Source organism: Tachyglossus aculeatus, chromosome 5 (genome assembly GCF_015852505.1).
Source record: "Tachyglossus aculeatus isolate mTacAcu1 chromosome 5, mTacAcu1.pri, whole genome shotgun sequence".
NCBI lineage: Eukaryota > Metazoa > Chordata > Mammalia > Monotremata > Tachyglossidae > Tachyglossus > Tachyglossus aculeatus.
In genome coordinates, this window is record NC_052070.1 from 63,936,850 (window position 1) to 63,960,711 (window position 23,862).

Genomic DNA, 23,862 nt, shown 5'->3' on the forward strand with positions numbered 1-23,862 from the left:
GAGGATATTTCTAGAAGCAGGTATTTTTAAGGATTGCCATGCTACATCAAAAAAAACCCTTGAATTTGTGATTGAATCAAATTTTATTTTATGGGTTTTTTGGATTTTATGTTTCTGTTAATTTTATATCTTCCCAACAGATGCAAAAAGGTATCTTTCAGTTGCATTGCAAGAGAAGCTATGTGGTCTAGTGGAAATAGCATGGACCTGGGTTCTAATCTCAGGTCTTTCAGTTGGCTGCTGTGTGACCTTGGCCAAATCACCTAACTTCTTTGATTAGCTTCCTCATCTATAAAATTGGGATTTAACAACTTTTCTCCCTCTCCTTTAGACTATGAGCCCTTTGGGAGACAGGGACTCTTTCCAACCTGATTATCCTTTAGCACTTACTACAGTGCTTGGCACACATAGTAAGCATTTAGCAAATAGTATTATTATCATTATTATTATTATGTTCATGTTTCAGATTCCTTATAAAGTCTTTAAGGTGCAGGTTTTCATAATCTGTTTTTGCTTCAACATGATTCTAGTCAAATGCATATTAGAAAATTGATCTTCCCCTCTAGACTGTAAGCTCCTTGTGGGTAGGGAATGTGCCTACCAACTCTGCATTGTAAGCTTCTAAATGCTTAGTACTGTGCCCTACACACAGTAAGCACTCAATAAATACCTTTGGTTGATTGATAGGATGTGCAGCTGATGTAAAACTTAAAATATGCTGTGGGATTTACATTTCAACTGCTTTTGTCAATTGTTAGCTGATACCTCCCATTCTGATTTCTGACACTTGCTTGTTCAAACTTTTTGAAATTATTAAGTAGTTTTTCACAAAGTTTTAATGTATTTTAAGAAACATATCTTCTAAAATGTATATATCCTTGAATGAGTCCCACATTCTGCCGAACTGTTCCCTGCTGAGGGTTTAACAATTCACTGCCGTTATCAATTGTCAGGTTCTCAGAAGTGTATTTCTTGGCCCTGCAATTTTAGATCCAAAATAGAATTTAAGCAGTTTCAGTCTGGGGAGCCAAAAACTAACAGCCCAATGCCTTCTACAGTATTTTCCTCCCTGAGGTTCTGAAAAAGGATTGTTGGGATTGATCCATCTCAGCTCTCTCCTGGAGGCCCTGAATCCATGGCCGAAGGTGGCATTCTCAATTGCTACCATGCTGGAAATGTCTGATGGCATCAATTCATTCGCTGTCTTTTGTCTAATTTCAGAGTCATAGTGGTGAAGGCCTGACTAATAGTAGCAATAATCATTGTGGCATTTAAGTGCTTATCATGTGCCAGGCACTGTACTGAGCACTGGGGTGGTTACAAGCAAATGGAGTTGGACACAGTCCCAGTCCCACTTTACAGATGAGGTAACTGAAGCAGAGAGAATTGTCTTACCCAGTGTCACACAGCAGACAAGTGGTGGAGTTAGGATTAGAACCCAGGTTCTCTGATTCTCAGTCCCATGCTCTTTCCAATAAGTCATGCTGCTTCTCTTCCTCTTGACCAATTCATCGTGCTCATTTTAGTTTGGCCAAGAGATACATTCTTTTTTGTCATAAACTTTCCTATGACATTTTCAACTCTGGGGTAAAAAATAATAAGTGATACATGATGAGTGTGTAGTTTGCCAAAGTTTGCTGGATTGGATTAAGGACATGCCTGGGAGCTCCTATTCATTCATTCATACATTCAATCATATTTACTGAGTGCTTACTGTGTGCAGAGCACTGTACTAAGCACTTGGGAAGTACAAGTCGGCAACATATGGAGAAGGTCCGTACCCAACAACGGGCTCACAGTCTAGAAGAGGGAGACGGACAACAAAACAAAACATGTAGACAGGTGTCAAAATCGTCAGAACAAATAGAATTAAAGCTATATGCACATCATTAACAAAATCAATAGAATAGTAAATATGTACAAGTAAAATAAATAGAGTAATAAATCTGTGCAAATATATACAAGTACTGTGGGGAGGGGAAGGAGGTAGGGCAGGGAGGATGGGGAGGAGGAGAGGAAAAAGGGGGCTCAGTGTGGGAAGGCCTCCTGGAGGAGGTGAGCTCTCAGTAGGGCTTTGAAGGGAGGAAGAGAGCTAGCTTGGTGGATGTGTGGAGGGAGGGCATTCCAGGCCAGGGGAAGGACGAGGGCCGGGGGTCGACCGAAATCTTCCTCCATTCAACTGAAGGGATTCATTTACAACGGGCTAAGCAGCCATATCCTCTGACCGGTTCCTTCGGGCAGGTTGGATATGATTCATTTGGAACATCCGCCAATCGTGTGACACAATCTGATACAGTTGGAGGGGCCCTGGGCCTGGACAATTTCCCTGATTAACATATGCATGCCCTCTCCAGCTTGGGGTAGGGGGATCCTTGGCCAGCATCCAGTGGCTAGGAACAGGTTAAAGGCCTGGGCAATTGCCATGATTAATACGTGAGCAATTTAAAGGCGAGGTTTTCCGTCTTGGAAGCCACCTCGATCAGCACACTGTGCATTGGGTGAAATTTTGACCATCAGAGTACCGAGCCAGGTCCATAGGTTTGAGGCTTCACTAGAAGGTCTGTGGCGGAAGTTATTTCATAGTTTTTTTTTCTGTGATTCTGTTTTATCCATCATCTTGGTCTTTATCCCAGAAATGTCCCCAGGTTTAATCAATTATGTTTATTGAGCTCTTATTGTGTGCAGTGTACTGTACTAAGCACTTGGGAGACTAATAATTACGGTATTTGTTAAGCACTTTCTATGTGCCAGGCACTGTTCTAAGCTCTGGGGTAGATACAAGCAAATCAGGTTGAACACAGTCCTTTTCCCACGGGGGGCTCATAGTTTCAATCCCCACTGTATAGAGGAGGTAACTGAGGCACAGAGAAGTGAAGTGGCTTACCCAAGGTCACCCAGCAGACAAGTGGCAGAGCTGGAATGAGAACCTTCTGATTCCCAGGCGTGGGCTTTAGCCACTATGCTATAAAGATGCAATAGAGTTACTGGACACTTTCCCTGCCCACAAGGAGCTTACACTTTAGAGTTTATAGAGCCTTGGGAGACGGCAAGAGCCCAGTGGGCCCTGGATGGGGCCAGCCAGAGATCTCTACCTCAGCTTGGAGGGTCGCGGGACTCCTGCCCCACTGCTTCCCGGGGCCCTGAGAGGAAATGGGACTTCCCAGGGGCTGAGAAGCAGCATGGCTTAATGGGTAGAGCTTGGGCCTGGGAGTCCTAGGGACCTAGGTTTTATCCTGGCTCCTCCACTTGTCGGCTGTATGACCTTGTGCATGTCACGTCACTTTCCTGTGTCTCATTTACCTCATCTCTAAAATGGGGGTTCTGACCGTGAGCCCTACGTGGGACGTGGATTGTGTCCAACCTGATTAGCTGGTAGCGACCCCAGTGTTTAGTACAGTGCCTGGCATAAAGTAAGTGCTTAACATATTCCATCAAAGAAAAAAGTTCCATTGTGAGGCTCCAGAAGGCAGCAGCCTGAGGTCCTCTCTCCACCCCTCAGTTGGGGAAATCCGACGCCTTCTCAGGCAGTCCTTTTTGCAAGATCCCTGCCCTAGTCGAGATAGACTAGATTTCCCCTGACCCCTCTCTGTCAGCCCTGCACACCAGAGACCAAATTCCCAAGCCACTGCCCAGGTCCAGACGAATCGTGGGGCTTCCCCAGGGAGGATCCTGGTGTCCACACCTCTGAGGGTGGAGGAGAAGCCAAGATGGCTCTGTCCAGTTCCTCGTGAGGGGTTGTATGGTCTCAGGGCATTCCCTGCCACAACCCCCAGCATCCCTCCAAGACAGAGAGAGACAGTGGAGAAGGGGGGCTCTGAGAAGTGTTGTGTCTGCTGAGGGGTACAGACAGGCCCCTCCAAGGGGGGTAGAAGCCGGGTTCACCGGAGAGTTCCACCTTTCTCTTCCCTGGCTCTGCCCCCTTGTCACTCGGTAGTGTGGCCTAGTGAAAAGAGCCTAGGCCTAGGCTCAGGGAGTCACAGGAACTGGCTCGTTCGTTCATTCATTCATTCATTCATTCATTCATTCAATTGTATTTATTGAGCGCTTACTGTGTGCAGAGCACTGTACTAAGCGCTTGGGAAGTACAAGTTGGCACCATCTGGAGACGGTCCCTACCCAACAGTGGGCTCGCAGTCTAGAAGGGGGAGACAGAGAACAAAACAAAACATATTCATAAAATAAATAGAATAAATATGTACAAATAAAATAGAGTAATAAATACCTACAAACATATATACATACATAGAGGTGCTGTGGGGAGGGGAAGGAGGTAAGGTGGGGGGGATGGGGAGGGGGAGGAGGGGGAGAGGAAGGAGGGGGCTCAGTCTGGGAAGGCCTCCTGGAGGCGGTGAGCTCTCAGTAGGTTCTAATCCTGGCTCTGCCAATATGCTTACTGTGTGTCCCGGGCCAAGTTACCTCATCTGTAAAATGGGGATGAAGACTGTGAGCCCCACGTGGGACAACCTGATTACCTTATATCTATCTCAGCGGTTAGAACAGTGCTTGGCACAGAGTAAGCGCTTAACAAATGCCATTATTATTATTATTCTCTGTGCCTCAGTTTCCTCAACTGTAAAATGGGGATTCACTACCTGTTCTCCCCGCTACTGAAGACTGTAAACACCCCTGTGGGACAGGGATTGTATCTGATCTAATTAACTTGTACCTACCCAACTGCTTAGAGGGTTTGACACACAGTAAGAACTTAACAAGTAACGTAAAACAAACAACAAACTAGCCTGCAATTAATGCGGTTTTAACCACTTAGACAATGGATAGTATAGTGCTAAGCACTTAGTACAGTGTTTTGCACACAGTAAGCACTCAGTAAATACGACAATGAATAAATGAATGAATGGATAAAGTGATGAGAAACTGCAGCGGCTTAGCCACTCAATTTTGATAAGTGAATCATAGGTCAAAATGGCAATAATCCTTTGTGGAACCAAAATAAGATACTTTTATACCTACTCTTCAAAAGGTTTTCTGATGATTTATGGCTTGAAAATGATTTTCTTTCAGAGTTTCCAAGTTGATGCCACTGAGTTATACAAAGAGTCTCTAGCTTATGAATCACTAATAGGTTTGAGGTAAAATAATAACAGCATGGACTTTGCAGAAATTTTGCTCTAAGGCCATATGCATTTGAAAGTGAATAAAATATTTCATGCCTATCTTTCAAATGTGTTAAATGTTGTCATCCATGTAATTATTTGACAAGCTGGAAGCACTTTAAAGAGCTAAATGAAATGTATTCCCCCGGATCTCTTGCAGTGAGTAATCAGAGGTGTATTTGGTTTGTTTCCAGATAACCTTTTTCATGCTGCTCTCTGCAGTGTGCGTAATGCTGAACTTGGCTGGTTCCATTCTCTCCTGTCAGAATGCTCAACTGGTAAACTCTCTGGAAGGATGTCAGTTGGTGAGTACTGAATTATAAACCATTTTATCTAGGCAAAGGTTTTGGTTTTGTATGGAAACAATAGTGGAAAAACATTATAAAATTCCTATTTTCTGTCATTCATGTCTCTCAGTGTTGCCATTTGGTTCCGCACTTTTTTAGTAACAAGAATTTGAATTAAATTGATGTAGTATTGAAAGTATGATTCCCTACACTGTCTTCACTCATTCATTCAATTGTATTTATTGAGCGCTTACTGTGTGCAGAGCACTGTACTAAGTGCTTGGGAAGTACAAATTGGCAACATATAGAGACGGCCCCTACCCAACAACGGGCTCACAGTCTAGAAGGGGGAGACAGACAACAAAATAAAACACGTGGACAGGTGTTTACTTGCATAATTGCCTCTGCTGCATAGTTTCCTCTGGCAGGACCATTCATCATCATCATCATCAATCGTATTTATTGAGCGCTTACTGTGTGCAGAGCACTGTACTAAGTGCTTGGGAAGTACAAGTTGGCAACATATAGAGACAGTCCCTACCCAATAGTGGGCTCACAGTCTAAAAGGGGGAGACAGAGAACAAAACCAAACATACTAACAAAATAAAATAAATAGAATAGATATGTACAAGTAAAATAAATAGATAAATAAATAGAGTAATAAATACGTGCAAACATATATACATATATACATTTATGGAGGAGACGTGAAATGTTCTTTTTGTAAGGAGTGGTCATGGCACTCATCACCGGGGGAAAGAGTCAAAGGGTCAGAATTTGCTAACGTCCTAGGTCTGGGGCCCCACCATCTTCCTGAGACTATGCCAGCTGGTTGGTGATTGGCTGACACAGCACAACTCACTCCTTCCAACCCACCTTCTGACCTCCCCAAATCCACCTTCTCCCGGTACTTTCCCCATCTCAAACTTTCCCACCTTTGACCCTTCCCTCATATTGTTTCCCCAGCCTGGAACTCCCTTTCCAACCCCAATATTTTGGAAGACTGGTCTCTCCGTTGTCAGACACCTCCTAAATCCACCTCTTTCCCAACACTGGGGTTGGGAGGAGGGAGGATTAAAAGGAGTAAGTCAGGGCGAACCAGACGGGAGTGGAAGAAAAGGATAAGAGGGCTTAGTCAGGGAAGGCTTTTTGGTGGATTTGTACTCAGTACACACTCAAATATTGTTGGTTGATTGATCACAAAATGGAAGGGTTACTTTGGAGAGAGAGCGAAGTAACCTGCATACTTAGCTCTGTGCATCCCCTGGCCATCAGAAGCAGCGTGGCTCAGTGGAAAGAGCCCGGGGTTTGGAGTCAAAGGTCATGGGTTCAAATCCCGGCACCGCCAATTGTCAGCTGTGTGACTTTGGGCAAGTCACTTCACTTCTCTGTGCCTCAGTTACCTCATTTGTAAAATGGGATTAAGAATGTGAGCCCCCTGTGGGACAACCTGATCACCTTGTAACCTCCCCAGTGCTTAGAACAGTGCTTTGCACATAGTAAGCACTTAATAAATGCTATTATTATTATTATTATTGTTGGAATGGCATTCCCATCTATCTGTTAGCCGGCCTTTGTGAGGAAGCCCCTGCTGGGAAGCCAGACAGTTCTACCTCTTGGTCCCTTCGTGAGGCCAAGCAGATCCTGGAATGGTGGCAAAGGAAAGGCACCAGAAGAGAAAAGAGAGATGGTGGCTCTCAGGGTGGAGTCTACCCTGAGAAGCAGCCTGGCCTAGTGGCAAGAGCCCAGGTTTGGGAATCAGAGACTGTGGGCTCCAATCCCAGCTCCGCCACGTGTCTGCTCTGTGACCTTGTGCAAGTCACTTAACTTCTCTGAGCCTCAGCAACCTCATCTGTAAAATGAGGATTGAAACTGTGAGTCCCTGTGGGACAGAGACTGTGTCCAACCTGATTGACTCGTATCTACCCCAGTGCTTAGAACAGTGCTTGACACACAGTAAGCATTTAACAAATACCGTAATTATTATAACTAACCAGTTTGTTAGGCACTTTTCCCACTTCTTGCAGACCAGGAAGGTTGCAGTCCCATCCCGTTAGACTGTAAACTCATCATGGGGATGGAATATGTCCACCAACTCTGTTATATTATTATATTGTACTCTCCCAAGTGCTTAGTACAGTGCTCTGCACACAGTAAGTCCTCAATAAGTGACACTGATTGGATTTTTCTTTTTAAAAATACATTATAAAAACTGGTGTCTCTTACCAAATGTGTACCTGAATGATTTACTTTTTAAGATCAAGAATTCACAAATAGTAAAGAAGATGGATTTTTTCTGTGGTATTTCTTAAGCACTTACTATGTGCCAGACACTGTACCAAGCACTGGGATAGATAAAAGCTAATCAGGTTGGACACAGTTCATGTCCCACTTTACAGATCCCCATTTTACAGATGGGGTAACTGAGGTGTAGAGAAGTTAAGGTGCTTGCCCAAGTTCCCACAGCAGATGATTGGTGGCACCGGGATTAGAATCCAGGTCCTTCTGACTCTCAGAACCATACTGTATCCACTAGGCCACATTGCTTGTGAATAGTTTAGGGAAAATATTAAAGCATGTAAAATTAAAACTTTAAATGTGCTCTGAGGAACTGATATTATGACTGTGAACTTCAGCTGATGTGATTAACTTGGAAAATCACTTTTCTCCCCCCACCTCTAAATTGCATATTCCTTGAGGGCAGGGATCATGTCTGCTTATTTCTATTAAACTCTCCCAAGTGCTATAGTAATGTATATTCACATATATATATTTAAAGGCCCCCCCATAGCCATGCCACATGTATTCAAAGATCCCTTGCTGCCACACTCACTCCATATTTGTGTATACACACACACACAGAGACACAAAATAAATATTTAAATCATCATCATCATCAATCGTATTTATTGAGCACTTACTGTGTGCAGAGCACTGTACTACGCTTGGGAAGTACAAGTTGGCAACATATAGAGACAGTCCCTACCCAACAGTGGGCTCACAGTCTAAAATATATACAATACATAAATATACACAAGTTTTTCCTCCAGGCTGGGTCACCCAGAGATGGATCATATTTAGAACCTGCGAAACACTACACAGACATACCTTCACAGCATGCAGTGACAGAAAGAAATCCTGGACAAAAGAAGGGGAGTGATAAATAGTGAGCACTACCAGAAAAATGGAAAACACACAAGGGATAGAGAATAAGAAGTGCATCGTCCTTCTTACCTAGATAGAGACCAGGAGTGCAGCTTGAAAGAAAATTATTTAAAGTGGTCCCCAACCCCTCCAGCACCGAATGAGTGCTCACAGATACCCATGTCTGCCGAGTGAGACATGAGAGGAGAATGGGTGACGGCAAAATCCCCAAGCAGCCTCTCTATGGTGCAGGAGAAGGAATTCATGTAAGCTGGGATGGCCTGATAACCAATTAACAGTCACAAGGCAGGTACAGTGTCAGATATTGCCGCATACAAACTAGCCTGATAAGAAGGAATGAGGAGAGACAATGTTTCCCGAAAGCAGAGGCTTCACAAAGATGAGGAAAATAAAATTAGGCCTGGAAAGGGAGACAGGCCCTGCTTGGGCCATACACATAATAATAACAACAACAAAAATAATAATAATAATGATGATATTTGTTAAGCGCTTACTATGTGCAAAGCACTGTTTTAAGCGCTGGAGGAATACAAGGTGATCAGGTTGTCCCACGTGGAGCTCACAGTCTTCATCCCCATTTTACAGATGAGGGAACTGGGGCTCAGAGAAGTGCAGTGACTTGCCCAAAGTCACGCAGCTGACAAGCGGGAGAGCCGGGATTAGAGCCCACGACCTCTGACTCCCAAGCCCGGGTTCTTTCCACTAAGCCACTCTGCTTCTCAATCATAATAATAATATTTGCCAACAGCTTATTATGTGCCGAGCCCTGTTTTTAGACTGTGAGCCCACTGTTGGGTAGGGACTGTCTCTATATGTTGTCAACTTGTACTTCCCAAGCGCTTAGTACAGTCCTCTGCGCACAGTAAGGGCTCAATAAATACGATTGATTGATTGAGCACAGGGTTCTAACTTTACACAGAATGGAGTGCCAGTCATGTACCTGTCTTTTCAGCCACTCAAATCCATAGAATGGATCTCACCTTGAGTAACATCATCTTGTCCAACCTGGTTACCTTGTATCTACCCCAGTGCTTAGAGCAGTAAGTGCTTAACAAATATGACAGTTATTGTTATCATTATTATTATCATATTTATTATCATCAATCAATCAATCAATCGTATTTATTGAGCGCTTACTATGTGCAGAGCACTGTACTAAGCCATTATTATTATTATTACTCTCCCAAGCACTTAGTACAGTGCAGTACATACAGTGAGCGCTCAGTAAACAGCATTGATTGACGATTGATCAGAGCTGCAGCGCTGGCCCCCATCCTGTGTGGTCACCAGCTACAGACACCCGTGCAGTGCTTTTAGTCACCCATGACAAGGTCCTGTAACAAAATCCATCTCCTCACACTGAAGCTTAGCTCACCTCACCACAGCTTCACTGGGCAAGTTATGTGAGGTGGCTGGATGACAGTTGGTATCCACACAGGACAGTCAATGGTATTTATTGAGCGCTTACTGTATGCAGAGCACTGTACTAAGTGCTTTGGAGAGTACACTGTAACACATTCCCTGCCCCGCAATGAACTTACAGTCTAGAGGGGGAGACAGACATTAATATAAATAAAGGAATTGTAGATATGGCCAAAAGTGCTGTGGGGCTGAAAGGGGGGATGACAGAAGAGAATGGAAGCAAAGGAAAGGAGGGCTCAGTCAGGGAAGGCCTCTTGGAGGAGATGTGCCTACATTTGGGAAGCAGCGTGGCTCAGTGGAAGGAGCCCGGGCTTTGGAGTCAGAGGACATCGGTTCAAATCCCGGCTCCACCACGTGTCAGCTGTGTGACTTTGGGCAAGTCACTTCACTTCTCTGGGCCTCAGTTCCCTCATCTGTAAAATGGGGATTAAGACTGTGAGCCCCCCGTGGGACAACCTGATCACCTTGTAACCTCCCCAGCGCTTAGAACAGTGCTTTGCACATAGTAAGCGCTTAATAAATGCCATCATTATCATTATTATTATTATTAAGGCTGTGAAGGGGGGAAGTGTGCCGTCTGGAGCTGAAATTAGGCAACCCAAAATAACAATAATAATGGCATTTATTAAGCACTTACTACATGCAAAGCACTGTTCTAAGCACTGGGGAGGTTACAAGGTGATCAGGTTGTCCCACGGGGGGCTCACAGTCTTAATCCCCGTTTTACAGATGAGGTAATTGAGGCATAGAGAAGTGACTTGCCTTAAGTCACACAGCTGACAATTGGTGGAGCTGGGATTTGAACCCCTGACCTCTGACTCCAAAGCCCGTGCTCTTTCCACTGAGCCACGCTGCTTCTCAAGAGGGAAGCAGGAAGAATTTTAAGGATAAAGTAATAACTGTTTTATAAATAGACACCTTATCATGGCAGAAGGGTTTGCGTACACTGATGAAGCTTAGAGCTATGCCACATAAGGCATACCTTTCCATATGGAAAGGTCTTAGTCGAAGCGTCAGACGGAGTCGATTCACCTGTGCTGGGCAGCAGCGGCATGGGAAAGAGTGAAAGGTGGATGATCAGGTGATCAAAATGTTGATCAAAGACAGTGGCAGAGACTCAGGTTTTTACTGTGTGGAAAAAAGCAGTGGTAAACCACTTCCGTATCTTTGCCAAGAAAACCGTATGGATAAACATACCAGAACAACTTTGACAGAAGATGGGACGTTCTGTCCATGGAATTGCTATGACTCCGAAACAATTTGATGGCATTTGAAGAAGGATAGTACAAAGAGAAGCCACGTGGCTCACTGAGAACGAACACGGGCTTTGGAGTCAGAGGTCATGGGTTCAAATCCCGGCTCTGCCGATTGTCAGCTGTGTGGCTTTGGGCAAGTCACTTCACTTCTCTATCCCTCAGTTCCCTCATCTGTAAAACAGGGATTAAGACTGTGAGCCCCATGTGGGACAACCTGATTACCTTGTATCCCCCCAGTGCTTAGAACAGTGCTTGGCACATTGTAAGTGCTTAACAAATGCCATTATTATTATTATTATTATTATTATTATTATTATCTTACAATTGGAAGAACACCTATTAAGTATAATTTCTCTAAATTTTAAAAGTCAGCCAGTCAGTAATATTTGCTGAGCACTTACTGTGTGCAGAGTACGGTACTAAGTGCTCGGGAGAGTGCAATATAACAACAGAACAGACACATTCCCTTCCCCCTTCAAAGCCCTACTGAAGGCTCACCTCCCCCAGGACCTTCCCAGAGTAAGCTCCCCTTTCTTCAGCTCCCCCTCCCCTTCTCCCCTACTCACTCCCTTTGCTCTACTCCCCCTCCCCACCCTACAGCACTTGTGTATAAATGTCTATATCTATAATTCTATTCATCTATATTAATGCCAGTTTGTTTTGATGTGTATATATATCTATAGTTCTGTTTATTTATATTGATGCTATTGATGCCTGTTTACTTGTTTTGACTAGACTGTGAGCCCGTTGTGGGCAGGGGTTGTCTGTGTTGCTGAATTGTACTTTCCAAGTGCTTGGTACAGTACTATGCACACAGTAAGCGCTCAATAAATACGATTGAAAGAATGAATGAATGCCCACAATGCGCTAACAGTCTAGAGGACCGTAGAAATGTCAGTGGATGGTCCAAAGTGCCATTAGGAGCTGCATTTGGCCCTCTGTAAACACCTGTTGCATAGTATGAAAGCTAGCTATCACAGCATAACATAATGGAAAGATCATCATCATCAATTGTATTTATTGAGCACTTACTGTGGGCAGAGCACTGTACTAAGCGCTTGGGAAGTACAAGTTGGCAACATATAGAGACGGTCCCTACCCAACAGTGGGCTCACAGTCTAGAAGAGGGAGACAGAGAACCAAACAAAATGCCTCAGTTACCTCAACTATCAAATGGGGATGAAGACTGTGAGCCCCATGTGGGACAGGGACTGTGTCGATTCTGATTGGCTTGTATTTACCCCAGTGCTTAGTACAGTGCCTGGCACATAGTAAGCCCTTAACAAATACCACTGGAAAGCTAGGTACGGGTATTACTTTTAGGAATCTTTGGCTATATTTTAGGCTGTAAGATTATATGCTGTCCTTTGGAAGCAAAAATTAATTTGCATCTTCAGAATAGCTTCTTGAATACGTTCCTCATATAATAATAATGATAATAATGGCATTTGTTAAATGCTTACTATGTGTGAAGCATTGTTCTAAGTGCTGGGGTGGATACAAGGTGATCAGGTTGTCCCACGTGGGGCTCGCAGTCTTCATCCCCTTTTTCAGATGAGGTAACTGGGTCACAGAGAAGTTAAGTGACTTGCCCAAAGTCACACAGCTGACAGGCGGCGGAGCCGGGATTAGAACCCATGACCTCCCAATTCAACTCAATTCAATTCAATCGTATTTATTGAGCACTTACTGTGTGCAGAGCACTGTACTAAGCGCTTGGGAAGTACAAGTTGGCAACACATAGAGACAGTCCCTACCCAACAGTGGGCTCACAGTCTAGAAGGGGGAGACAGAGAACAAAACAAAACATATTAACAAGATAAAATAAACATAATAAGTCCATGCTGCTTCTAGATGGGGGGAGACAGACATCAAAACAAGTAAACAGGCATCAATAGTATCAAAATAAATAAATAGAATTATAGATATATGCACATCAAAAACTCATATCACAGTTAAACAGCAGACTATATGCTCTTCAGGTCTGAAATAAGCATATTCTTCGACGGTTCAGAGCTGATTCTCTCAGCTTAAACAATAATCACAGACTCATGGCCCTTCCAAACTGTAGGACTGAATCAACTTAACTTAATTGCTCATTAGTTCGAATGAAAACTGTCACATCTAGACAACACAAGGGCATTTAGGTCTATTTAGTATGGAAAATCAAGATTAAAAATCTGTCAATTTTCTGAATATTTAGAGAACCCCCTCAAACTGACACACACTGCTCACTATTACCGTTCCATTTTCAGTTAAATTTAGAACACGTAGGGAATTGTAATATTGCAAGGGACCTTGAAAATTTTGATGAAAATCCTGCCCTACAGAAGGATTTCTTGAAATGAGAAATGTTATCAAGGTGGAATTGGCTAGCTGGTGGTTTCAGTGTAAGATTTCCATGAGGGAAGAATTGTTGACTACTTCACAGATTTCAGTTTGAAAGTGAAATATCGAAGAACCACCGAGAGTAATTGAAGTTCATGCTTTATAGATCTGTATGAGAAAAAGTATTAAGATTGTCAGAGAGGGGATTTTGTTAAAACAACCTGCAATATTTCACAGAATAAGGAAGAGGAATAGGAGGAGATGGGACATTCCTCTTCATCAGAGCTATGTGGATAAAAATAAACTAAAACAGAAGTGCTAAGATGGCTGATAGGTTGAGGCGAGAGAAGATAGAGTGAATTATTTGGGTAAGGGATCCTGAAGGAGGTGGAATTTTAGGACTTTAAAGATTGGAATAACTGTGGTCGGATAGATGTAGCAGGAGATGGAGTTACAGACCAGAGGAACAGCGTGAGTGAGAGGATGGAGGCCAGATGTTTGAGAGTGAGGTATGGTTAGAAAATGAGCTTAGGAAGGGTGAAGCATGTGAGTTGAAGAGTAGCGGGAAAAGAGAGATGATATGTTAGCCGGGGAGAGTGGTGGCAGTATAAATTGGTGTGGGAAGAGGCCGGAGTCAGGAAGCGGGCAGATCAGTGAGGGAAGCAGCATGGCTTAGTGGCAAGAGCTTGGGCTTGGGAATTGGAGGTCGTGGCTTCTAATCCCAGCTCTTCCCCTTGTCAGCTGTGTGATTTAGGGCAAGTCTCTTCACTTCTGTGTGCCTCAGTGACCTCATCTGTAAAATGGAGATGAAGACTGTGAACCCCTCATGAGACAACCTGATAATCTTGTATTCACCCCAGCACTTAGAACAGCGCTTGGCACATAGTAAGCACTTAACAAATACCATCGTTGTTATTATTATTGTTCTAAGAACATGGACCTCTAGACTGTAAGCTTGTTGTGGGCAGGGAATGTGTCTACCCACTCTGTTATATTGCACTCTCCCAAGTGCTTAGTACAGTGTTCTGCAGGGAGTAAGTGCTCAGTAAATACAACTGATTGATTGGCCCCGGGTGGTAGCTATGGTAGATGAGGAATAATAATCATAATAATTGTTATTATTATTATTATTATTATTATGGTATTTGTTAAACACTTAACTATGTGCCAGGCACTGTATTAAGTTCTGGGATAGATATAAGCAGATTGGGTTGAACATAGTCCCTGTCCTACATGGGGCTCACAGTCTCAATCCCCATTTTACAGATGAAGGAACTGAGGCCCAGAGAAGTGAAGTGACTTGCCCAAGGTCACACAGCAGACAAGTGGCAAGCCGGGATTAGTATCCATGACCTTCTGACTCCCAAGCCTGTGCTCTTATCTCTACGCCATGCTGCTTCTACATAGGAAGGGGTAGAAATATTGAGTGGCTGAAATACAGTGAAGAGTTGAGGATGACATCAAGTTCTGGGGTTGTGGGAAAGGGAAAACGGTGGCAATATCAACAGAGATGGAAAGTTAGGTTGAGTAGATTTAGGAGAGAAGGTGAAAAGTTTAGTTGTAGATATTTTGAAGCTGAGGTGACATCGATATGGAGATTCCCTGGAGGCACGAGGTTATGTGGGATTGTAGGTTATATGATGGAAAGTAATACTGATGGAAAACATAAGCGAAATAGAGAATTTGTGAGGGAATAATAATAATGGTATTTGTTAATTCATTCATTCATTCAATCAATCATATTTATTGAGCACTTACTGTGTGCAGAGCACTGTACTAAGCGCTTGAGAAGTGCAAGTCAGCAACATATAGAGATGAACCATACCCAGCAACGGGCTCACAGTCTAGAAGGGGGAGGCAGAAATAAAACATGTAGACTTGTGTCAAAACTGGCAGAATAAATAGAATTATAGCTATGTGCATATCATTAACAAAATAAATAATAATAATAATGGCGTTTATTAAGTACTTACTATGTGCAAAGCACTGTTCTAAGTTCTGGGGAGGTTACAAGGTGATCAGGTTGTCCCACGGGGGGCTCACAGTCTTCATCCCCATTTTACAGTTGAGGGAACTGAGGCCTAGAGAAGTTAAGTGATTTGCCCAAAGTCACACAGCTGACAATTGGCAGAGCTGGGATTTGAACCCATGACCTCTGACTCCAAAGCCCATGCTCTTTTCCACTGAGCCATGCTGAATAATAAATATGTACAAGTAAAATAAATAGAGTAATAAATCTGTACAAATATATGCAAGTGCTGTGGGGAGGGGAAGGAGGTGGGGGGGGATGGGGAGGAGGAGAGGATAAAGGAGGCTCAGTGTGGGAAGGCCTCCTGAAGGAGGTGAGCTCTCAGTAGGGCTTTAAATGGAGGAAGAGAGCTAATTTGGGGATGTGTGGAGGGAGGGCATTCCAGGCCAGGGGAAGGACGTGGGCTGGGGGTCGATGGTGGGACAGGCGAGAACAAGGCACAGTGAGGAGGTTAGCGGCAGAGGAACGGAGGGTGCAGGCTGGGCTGGAGAAGGAGAGAAGGGAGGTGAGGTAGGAGGGGGCGAGGTGATGGACAGCCTTGAAGCTGAGAGTGAGGAGTTTTTGCTTGATGCGTAGGCTGACAGGCAACCACTGGAGATTTTTGAGGAGGGGACTGACATGCCCGGAGTGTTTCTGTACAAAAATAATCCAGGCAGCAGAGTGAAGTATAGACTGCTAAATGCTTACTATATGCTGGGCACTGTACTAAGCTCTGGGGTAGATATAAGATAATTGGGTTGGAAATGGAGTTCAGTTTTGGACATATTAAATTCGAGGTACCAGCTGGTCGTCTATATAGATATGTACCAAGGTAAGAAAAACGTGAGGCTAGCAAAGAGAGAGGTCAGGACTAGGTGTCATCCACATAAGAAAAGTAGTTGGAGCCATAGGAGCAAATGAGGTTTCCAAGCGAGTGAATGCAAAATGAGAAGAGAAGAAAATCAAGAGCAGAACCTTAGGAGAGACCCGTTTAGGAAATGGAGTCCAGGGAAGAGACAGCAGAAGACTGAGAAGTATCAGCCAAAGAAGCAAGAGAAGGTCAGGAGAGAAATGTTAGTAGAACCAAAGTTAGTTGTCTCCAAGAGAACAGAGTGGTTCGCAGTGTTGAAGGCAGTTGAGAGATGGAGGAAGAATAGGGCTGAGGAGAATCCATTTGGGAAGATGTTAGATGTTGTGAATGTGAGATATGATGTTCCTAAACTTTAGGGTGGATGTCAAGGAGAGGATCCATCACAAATTCCTTTAAGCAAAGACTGAGACGTGGCGGGTTAGAATTTTAATCTGACTCAGTAATGCTATTTTTTATGATGTTTAAGTTGAAATAAAGATTTTTTTCAACATCCTTCTCTAATTAAATTTTTATCTTTGGGCTAATGCAAAGAAATATAAATTATTTCTAAGCTGCAACTAGATTATTGCCCTGATTAATAATGAAACTATGAAAAAAGCATGAACTACCAATATGAGAGGATTATGGGTTTAATTGTGAATTACAGTTCCTTAGTACTTATTGGCCACAAAATGTCTCTGGTAAATAGCAGGAGTTTCATACGCTACTGAAAAGACTCAATTTGTGAAACAATTTTGCATCTGTTGTTTAGCATAGTAAACGGCAAATAGTGATGTAGCGTGTTATGCTTTGGGTGCTAAATAGTGATTTACATATATATATTTATGTACATAATAATTACCTTATGTGTCAGGGTCAAAGTCATGCTGGCTTTGGATTTAGAAGTCATCCAAGAGACCGGTAAAAAAATGTGTATTTTTACAGTTTAATGAAATTGTTGAAATTAAAAAGAAGCACAGCATGTACTGTGACATAAATGTTACTATCATGAATAGTGATGACAGAACTAAATTAATAAAAAGGATGAAAGCACTCAGTTCAATCAGAAATAGGGTGATTTTTTTTTTAGATGAAAAATTTTGCTGTCATGAGGCAAAGACAGACCCATAAGCAGAAAGAGTCTCTACGAGAAATTGTTAAAGCTCAAACCAAAAAAACCTTTACTTGAAAAGACATACTAGTCATACATCAGGCTTTTCAATCACACATGCTTATCTGGACGAAAACACAACTGACATTCTCACAAACTTGTTTGTGTGTGTGTGAGACCTAGGAAATAACAATGAAGAATTCTTAAAAATGAGATCAAATGGGTAGAATCTTAAAAAAATTAAAATTTCTTCTGGAAAAACTCTCTACTATCTGATAGCCATCTCTTTGATTTGCCAATTTAGCATGGTATTGAATGAGTATCCGTTGTTAACAGTATTTAGTTTGCAAAAGTAATGTCTACCTCTGTATATTCATGTCCATAGATACTTCTCATCCTGGGAATGTGTCTACCATCTCTGTTCTGTTATGCTCTCCCAAGCACTTTATACAGTGCTCTGCACACAGTAAGTGCTCAAAAATACGATGGATTGATTGGTGAAGTCTTACCCAAATATGTGGCTGTGGTTTATAAGTCCTATAGGCAAAAAGGATTTCATTCCATATTGTTGGCATTATATAGATTTGATGTACCGTGTTTACCACCTAAAGCACCTATCACTGTTTTTTGGCTCTCCCGACTAGGCTGTTCAGCCTTCCCAAAGTCCCTGCTCGAGATGACAATCCACTTCAGGCTGCTGACTTCTACCATTGTTTCTGAGCAAATTCCCTGCTAGTCTACAGAATAATTCACTTCAAGCTAGAGCCTTAAAAAAGACTTCTGGGAAAAGCAAATAGCCCAAGAAAAAATACTTTAACTTAGTATCTTGAGCATAAGTATAGTTATTGTCCGACGGTATATTGTATCAACGTTTAAAGACTACAGGCAAATGCAACATATATTTTATCGTCTACATTTATACATTTTTCCCCTCTCAATTTTCATTCATGGAGTGGAAATAATATGGATTGGCCCTGCATAATTTCGTGTAGAAAGTAATGAAAGCTATCTAAAGTAAGTTTCCTCTCATAGCTCAAATTGTCCTCTATTTTCCCAAGTGCAGGAAAATAAAAGATTGCCTAGACCTTAATCAGTCACAGTAATCACGTTCTTTGGGCCTACTGCCAGGGCCAGATTAACGCAGTGCATCATGAGACTGAAGCCCAGTGGCCCTAGAAGAAGGGATCCCCTAATTACTCTCCCCCTCTTCAAAGCCTTTGTGTCGCCCTGCCTGGCTCCCTTTATTCATCCCCGCTCCCAGCCCCACAGCACTTATATATGCATTTGTAATTTATTTACCTTAATGTTTGCCTCCCTCTCTAGGTTGAAAACTCATGTGGGCAGTGAATGTGTTAAAATGTACTCTCCCAAGCCTTTATACAGTGCTCTGCACACAGTAAGCGCTCAATAAATATGAGTGACTCACTGACTGACTGACTGAAATGCCACCACTTACATACCTCTGCCAAAAGCTGTCCTTCCAACATGGATGGATTATGGTTCCCCCAACTAATGATTTCCCCCTCTTCCCCCTACTGAAGCTCTGGCTGATTGCCAGTGACATTGCACAGGAGATGTCCAGGGGCTACAGCCCTGGCCAACTCGACCCTGGAGACCCTGGCTCAGCTGCAGTTAGTCAAGAAGAATATTAATTGCGGTATTTGTTAAGCGCTTACTATGCACCATGCACTTTACTAAGCTGGGTGGATACAAGCAAATCGGGTTGAACACAGTCCCTGTCCCACATGAGGTTCACAGTCTCACTCCCCATTTTGCAGATGACCAAACTGAGGCCCAGAGAAGTGAAGTGACTTGCCCATGGGGGTACAGTCCCCAGCTCTGCAGGGAGAGAGTGGGATCAGAAGCCCTCCAACTCGCCTCTCATTCATTCATTCAGTCATTTATTGAGCGCTTACTGTGTGCAGAGCACTGTACTAAGCGCTTGGGAAGTACAAGTCGGCAACATAGAGAGACGGTCCCTACCCAACAACGGGCTCACAGTCTAGAAGGGGGAGGCAGACAACAAAACACATAGGTGTCAAAATCGTCAGAACAAATAGAATTATAGCTCTATGCACATCATTAACAAAATAAGTAGAATAGTAGATATGTACAAGTAAAATAGAGTAATAAATCTGTGCAAATATATACAAGTGCTGTGGGGAGGGGAAGGAGGTAGACGGGGGGATGGGGAGGAGGAGAGGATAAAGGGGGCTCAGTCTGGGAAGGCCTCCTGGAGGAGTTGAGCTCTCAGGAGGGCTTTGAAGGGAGGCAGAGAGCTAATTTGGTGGATGTGTGGAGGGAGGGCATTCCAGGCCAGGGGAAGGACGTGGGCCGGGGGTCGACGGCGGGACAGGCGAGAACGAGGCACAGTGAGGAGGTTAGTGGCAGAGGAGCGGAGGGTGCGGGCTGGGCTGCAGAAGGAGAGACCCCTTTCCCTGGCCTGAAGACCCTTAGTTGTGAGGTCGCCCAGATGGAGCCTCATGAGATGCTACTGGGAGAAAACACCTGGGTCTGCTGGGCATAATACCAATCAATCAGTGGTATTTATTGTGTGCTTACTATGTGCATGTCCCTGGGAGTCATAAAGTCCTGGGTTCTAATCCTGGCTCCGCCACTTGTCTGCTGTGTAACCTTGGGCAAGTCTTTTCACTTTTCTGGGCCTCAGTTACCTCATCTGTAAAATGGGGATTAAGACTGTGAGCCCAATATGGGACAGGGACTGTGTCCAACCTGACTTGCTAGTATTCCCCCCCAGCGTTTAGTACAGTGCCTGGAACATAGTAAGTGCTTAACAAATACCACAGCTATTATTAATTATTAGAGCACTGTACTAGGTGCTTGGGAGAGTACCACAGAAAACAGATACATTCCCTGCCCACAACGAGCTTACAGTTTAGAGGGGGAGAGAGACATTAATATAAATAAGTAAATTACGGTAAGCGTTTGGGAGAATGCAAAACAGAATTAGCATATATGTTCCCTGCTTGTAATGAGCTGACAGTCTAGAGGGGAGACAGATATTAGCATAAATAAATAATTTATAGTATATAATTTAAAGCTATGTACATAAGTGCTGTGGCGTGCAGGCAGGGTGGGGCAAATTATTATTAGCTAGATAAAGCCTATCCATAAGCATTAATTAGTTCATGCTTACAGCAGAGGGAATAATAATAATAATAATGATGATAGTGGATTGTACTAGATGCTTATTGTGCCTAGCACTGTACAAAGTGTTGGGGTAGGTGCAATGCGCAGTACTAAGCACTCTGCACACAGTAAGTGCTCAATAAATACGATTGAATGAATGAATGATGCAATCAGATCAGACACAGTCCCTGTCCCACATGGGGCTCACAGTCTGAGAAGCAGGGAGGACACGTATTGAATTCCCCATTTTACAGATGACGAGGAAACGGAGGCATTGAAAAATGAAATGACTTGTCCAAGATCTTACAGCAGGCCAGTGCCAGAGTCAGGATGAGAACCCAGGTCTCCTGACTCGCATCCGCATGCTCTTTCCAGTAACCCGCGCTGCTACAAGTCTCTGGGGGGTTGGCAAATGTTAGTTTTGGGACGAACGAACACACGGCTTTTGGAGATGAACCGTGCCAGCTGGGCTGGGAGAATGGTACCAGCGAGCCAGCGTGGGGATGGAGTGGGCGCTTAGCCAAGTGCGGTTCCAAGCCAAACCAGGGAGATGACTCAAATATTGTCATAGGCAGGATAATAGGATTACATCATGCCCCGTATATTGGGGCCCCTCAAAAGCTAGACCCCTGGAGGGGTTCATACGGCCCAGCCTGCTGCCTGTATATTTATGCAGATTAATGAGATTTCCACGGACTTAATACTCATTTCTGAAAGTGAAATTCTGAAACATCTATCCCGTTAGGTTACTTTACCTAGTCCCTTTGGGATTGGAACAGTTAAAAAAGTAAGAAAAGAAGCCTCAGTTTAGAGCCAGAAATTTAAATTCAAATGAATTTGAAGTATAAAAAAAAATCCTAATTTATGAGAATCTTTCTGATTCTGTTTCCTGCTCAAATGATGAGCAGTCATGAGACGAATTCATTATTTTAATGAGTGTGATGTGGTGTGTCCGGAGTGCCAGAATTCCAGGTGTTGTGGATGGCTTTGTGTGAACAGAATTGCTTGTATTTAAAAAAGGTTGTTGGAACACTAATTGGAAGTTCTGGATCTCAAACTTGTCAAGCATCAGAACACAATGAGATTTAAGAAAGGCAGTGATGTATGTTGATGTTAAGGGTGAGGTATATAGGTTCATGCCTTTGGTTTCATTCTGCTTACCAGAGAATATGCACTTTTTAATGGAATTTGTTAAGCCTTTACGAAGCCAAACACTGTTCCAGTCACTGGGATAGCATCCAAGTTAATCAGGTCAGATATAGTCCCTGTCCCACTTTGGGCTCAGCATAAGTTGGAGGGAGAATAGGTATTGAATCTCCATTTTATGGATGAGGAAGCCAAGGCACAGAGAAGTAAAATGACTTCCCCAAGGTCACACAGCAGGCAAGTGACTGGAGTTGGATTTAGAACCAGATCCTCTGACTCCAGGCCCTTGCTTTTTCTAGAAGGCCATTCTGCTTTCAGTTAAGAATTTGACTTTGTCTTAATACCTTCCACTTAGACTATACTATGCTTTTGGGGACTCATATTGTGGAATTTAATTATAGCTGAGCTCACATTGTGTTTGGAGCACAAAACAAGGCTGGGAGGATGGAGAACCCTGGCTGTGTCCCAGGGTATGAGAAATGGGCACCCATTGCCATGCGGGGGTAGCAGCGTGGCTCCGTGGAAAGAGCACGGGCTTTGGAGTCAGAGGTCATGGGTTCAAATCTCGGCTCTGCCAATTGTCAGCTTTGGGCAAGTCACTTAACTTCTCTGTGCCTCAGTTAACTCATCTGTAAAATGGAGATTAAGATTGTGAGCCCCCTGTGGGACAACCTGATCACCTTGTATCCTCCCAAGCGCTTAGAACAGTGCTTTGCACATAGTAAATGCTTAATAAATGCCATTATTATTATTATTATTTTATTCTTGTGGGCAGGGAATGTATCTACCAACTCTGTTGTATTGCGCTCTCACAAATTCTTAGTACAGTGCTCTGCATACAGAGCTCAATAAAAATCATTGTTGATGATAATGGTAATCTGGAGGTTAAAGACTGACCTGTGCTGTATTTAGCATAGAGCACATATATTAGCATATAGCATATTTACCATATAGACATTATAACTACTATAGTTTTTTTTAATTGGGTGGGATTCATCTTTTCTTTAATTTCAGACAAAACTCTGGTATTATGTATTATTTTTTAAAAATACAGGTTCAGAGTATTGTTACATTTTTTGGAAGTGACATGGCCCAGTGGAAAGAGGTTGGGCTTGCAGTTAGAGGACTTGGTTTCTAGTCCTGGTTCCACTGCTCGTCTGCTGTGTGATCTTGGGCCAGTCATTTAAAGTCTTGTGCCACAGTTTCCTCATTTGTAAAATAGAGATTAAATAGTTGTTCTCCCTCCTACTTAGTCTGTAAGGCCCATGCCGGACACAGACTGTGTCTGACCTGATTATCTTGTGTCTTCCCCAGTGCTTAATATAGTGCTTGGCACATAGTTTAACAACTGCTGAACAAATACCACAAATATTATTTTCAATGTTTTCAAATGATGTGATTGGCTCCTTACACTCAATATCACTGCTATATATTGGCACAGAGAGAAATATTAAAGAAAACTTATTTAATTTAGGTTAATACAAAATTTAAATTTCCAATCTAGGTTTTGTGATAGGGGTGAGAGGGTCTATATTTTAGTGATAAGAATGATGACCGCACACAAAAACTTACCCAAAACTGACCATGAGTTACTAGCATCGCAAGGTAAATCATATACAATTCATATACAAGGTGGAGATATGGGAAATCCTCCAATAATGTCATTTATTGAGTACTTACTGTATGCAGATAACTAAGTGCCAAGTGCTAGAATTAGTAGACACATTCATTGCCCACCAAAGTTTATAATCTCAGGGAGGAGACAGACACTAAAGTAAATTACAGATAGTAGGAGTGTGTGGTTGGATAAGGAGAAGGCTTTTTTGGAATGAGAATAAAGGCTTGTGTAAGTGTTCAAATAGCATCAATTCTGTGTTTATAAAGCTCATTAGGTCCAGGTGCTTTTCCATTTTTCATGGCTCTTAGTTCTGTTACCCATTAGTTGCTCATTTATCATTTACTTGTTACATGTTATAAAAGAAGACACAGTATACAGCAGTAATATAGGAAATTTGAATAAAAACA

The 23,862-nt window shown here is 43.0% G+C and overlaps 1 protein-coding gene across 2 annotated transcripts in view; it reads left to right on the top strand.

The window, feature by feature from the left end:
- The window catches only part of FAM189A1 (family with sequence similarity 189 member A1), a 408,034-nt gene that overhangs the window by 256,580 nt on the left and 127,592 nt on the right, over positions 1–23,862 (top strand). For both annotated transcript variants that reach the window (XM_038746877.1, XM_038746876.1), the window contains exon 3: positions 5,309–5,419. In XM_038746877.1, the coding sequence (XP_038602805.1) occupies positions 5,309–5,419 (111 nt within the window). The remainder of the gene's footprint in view (positions 1–5,308; positions 5,420–23,862) is intronic.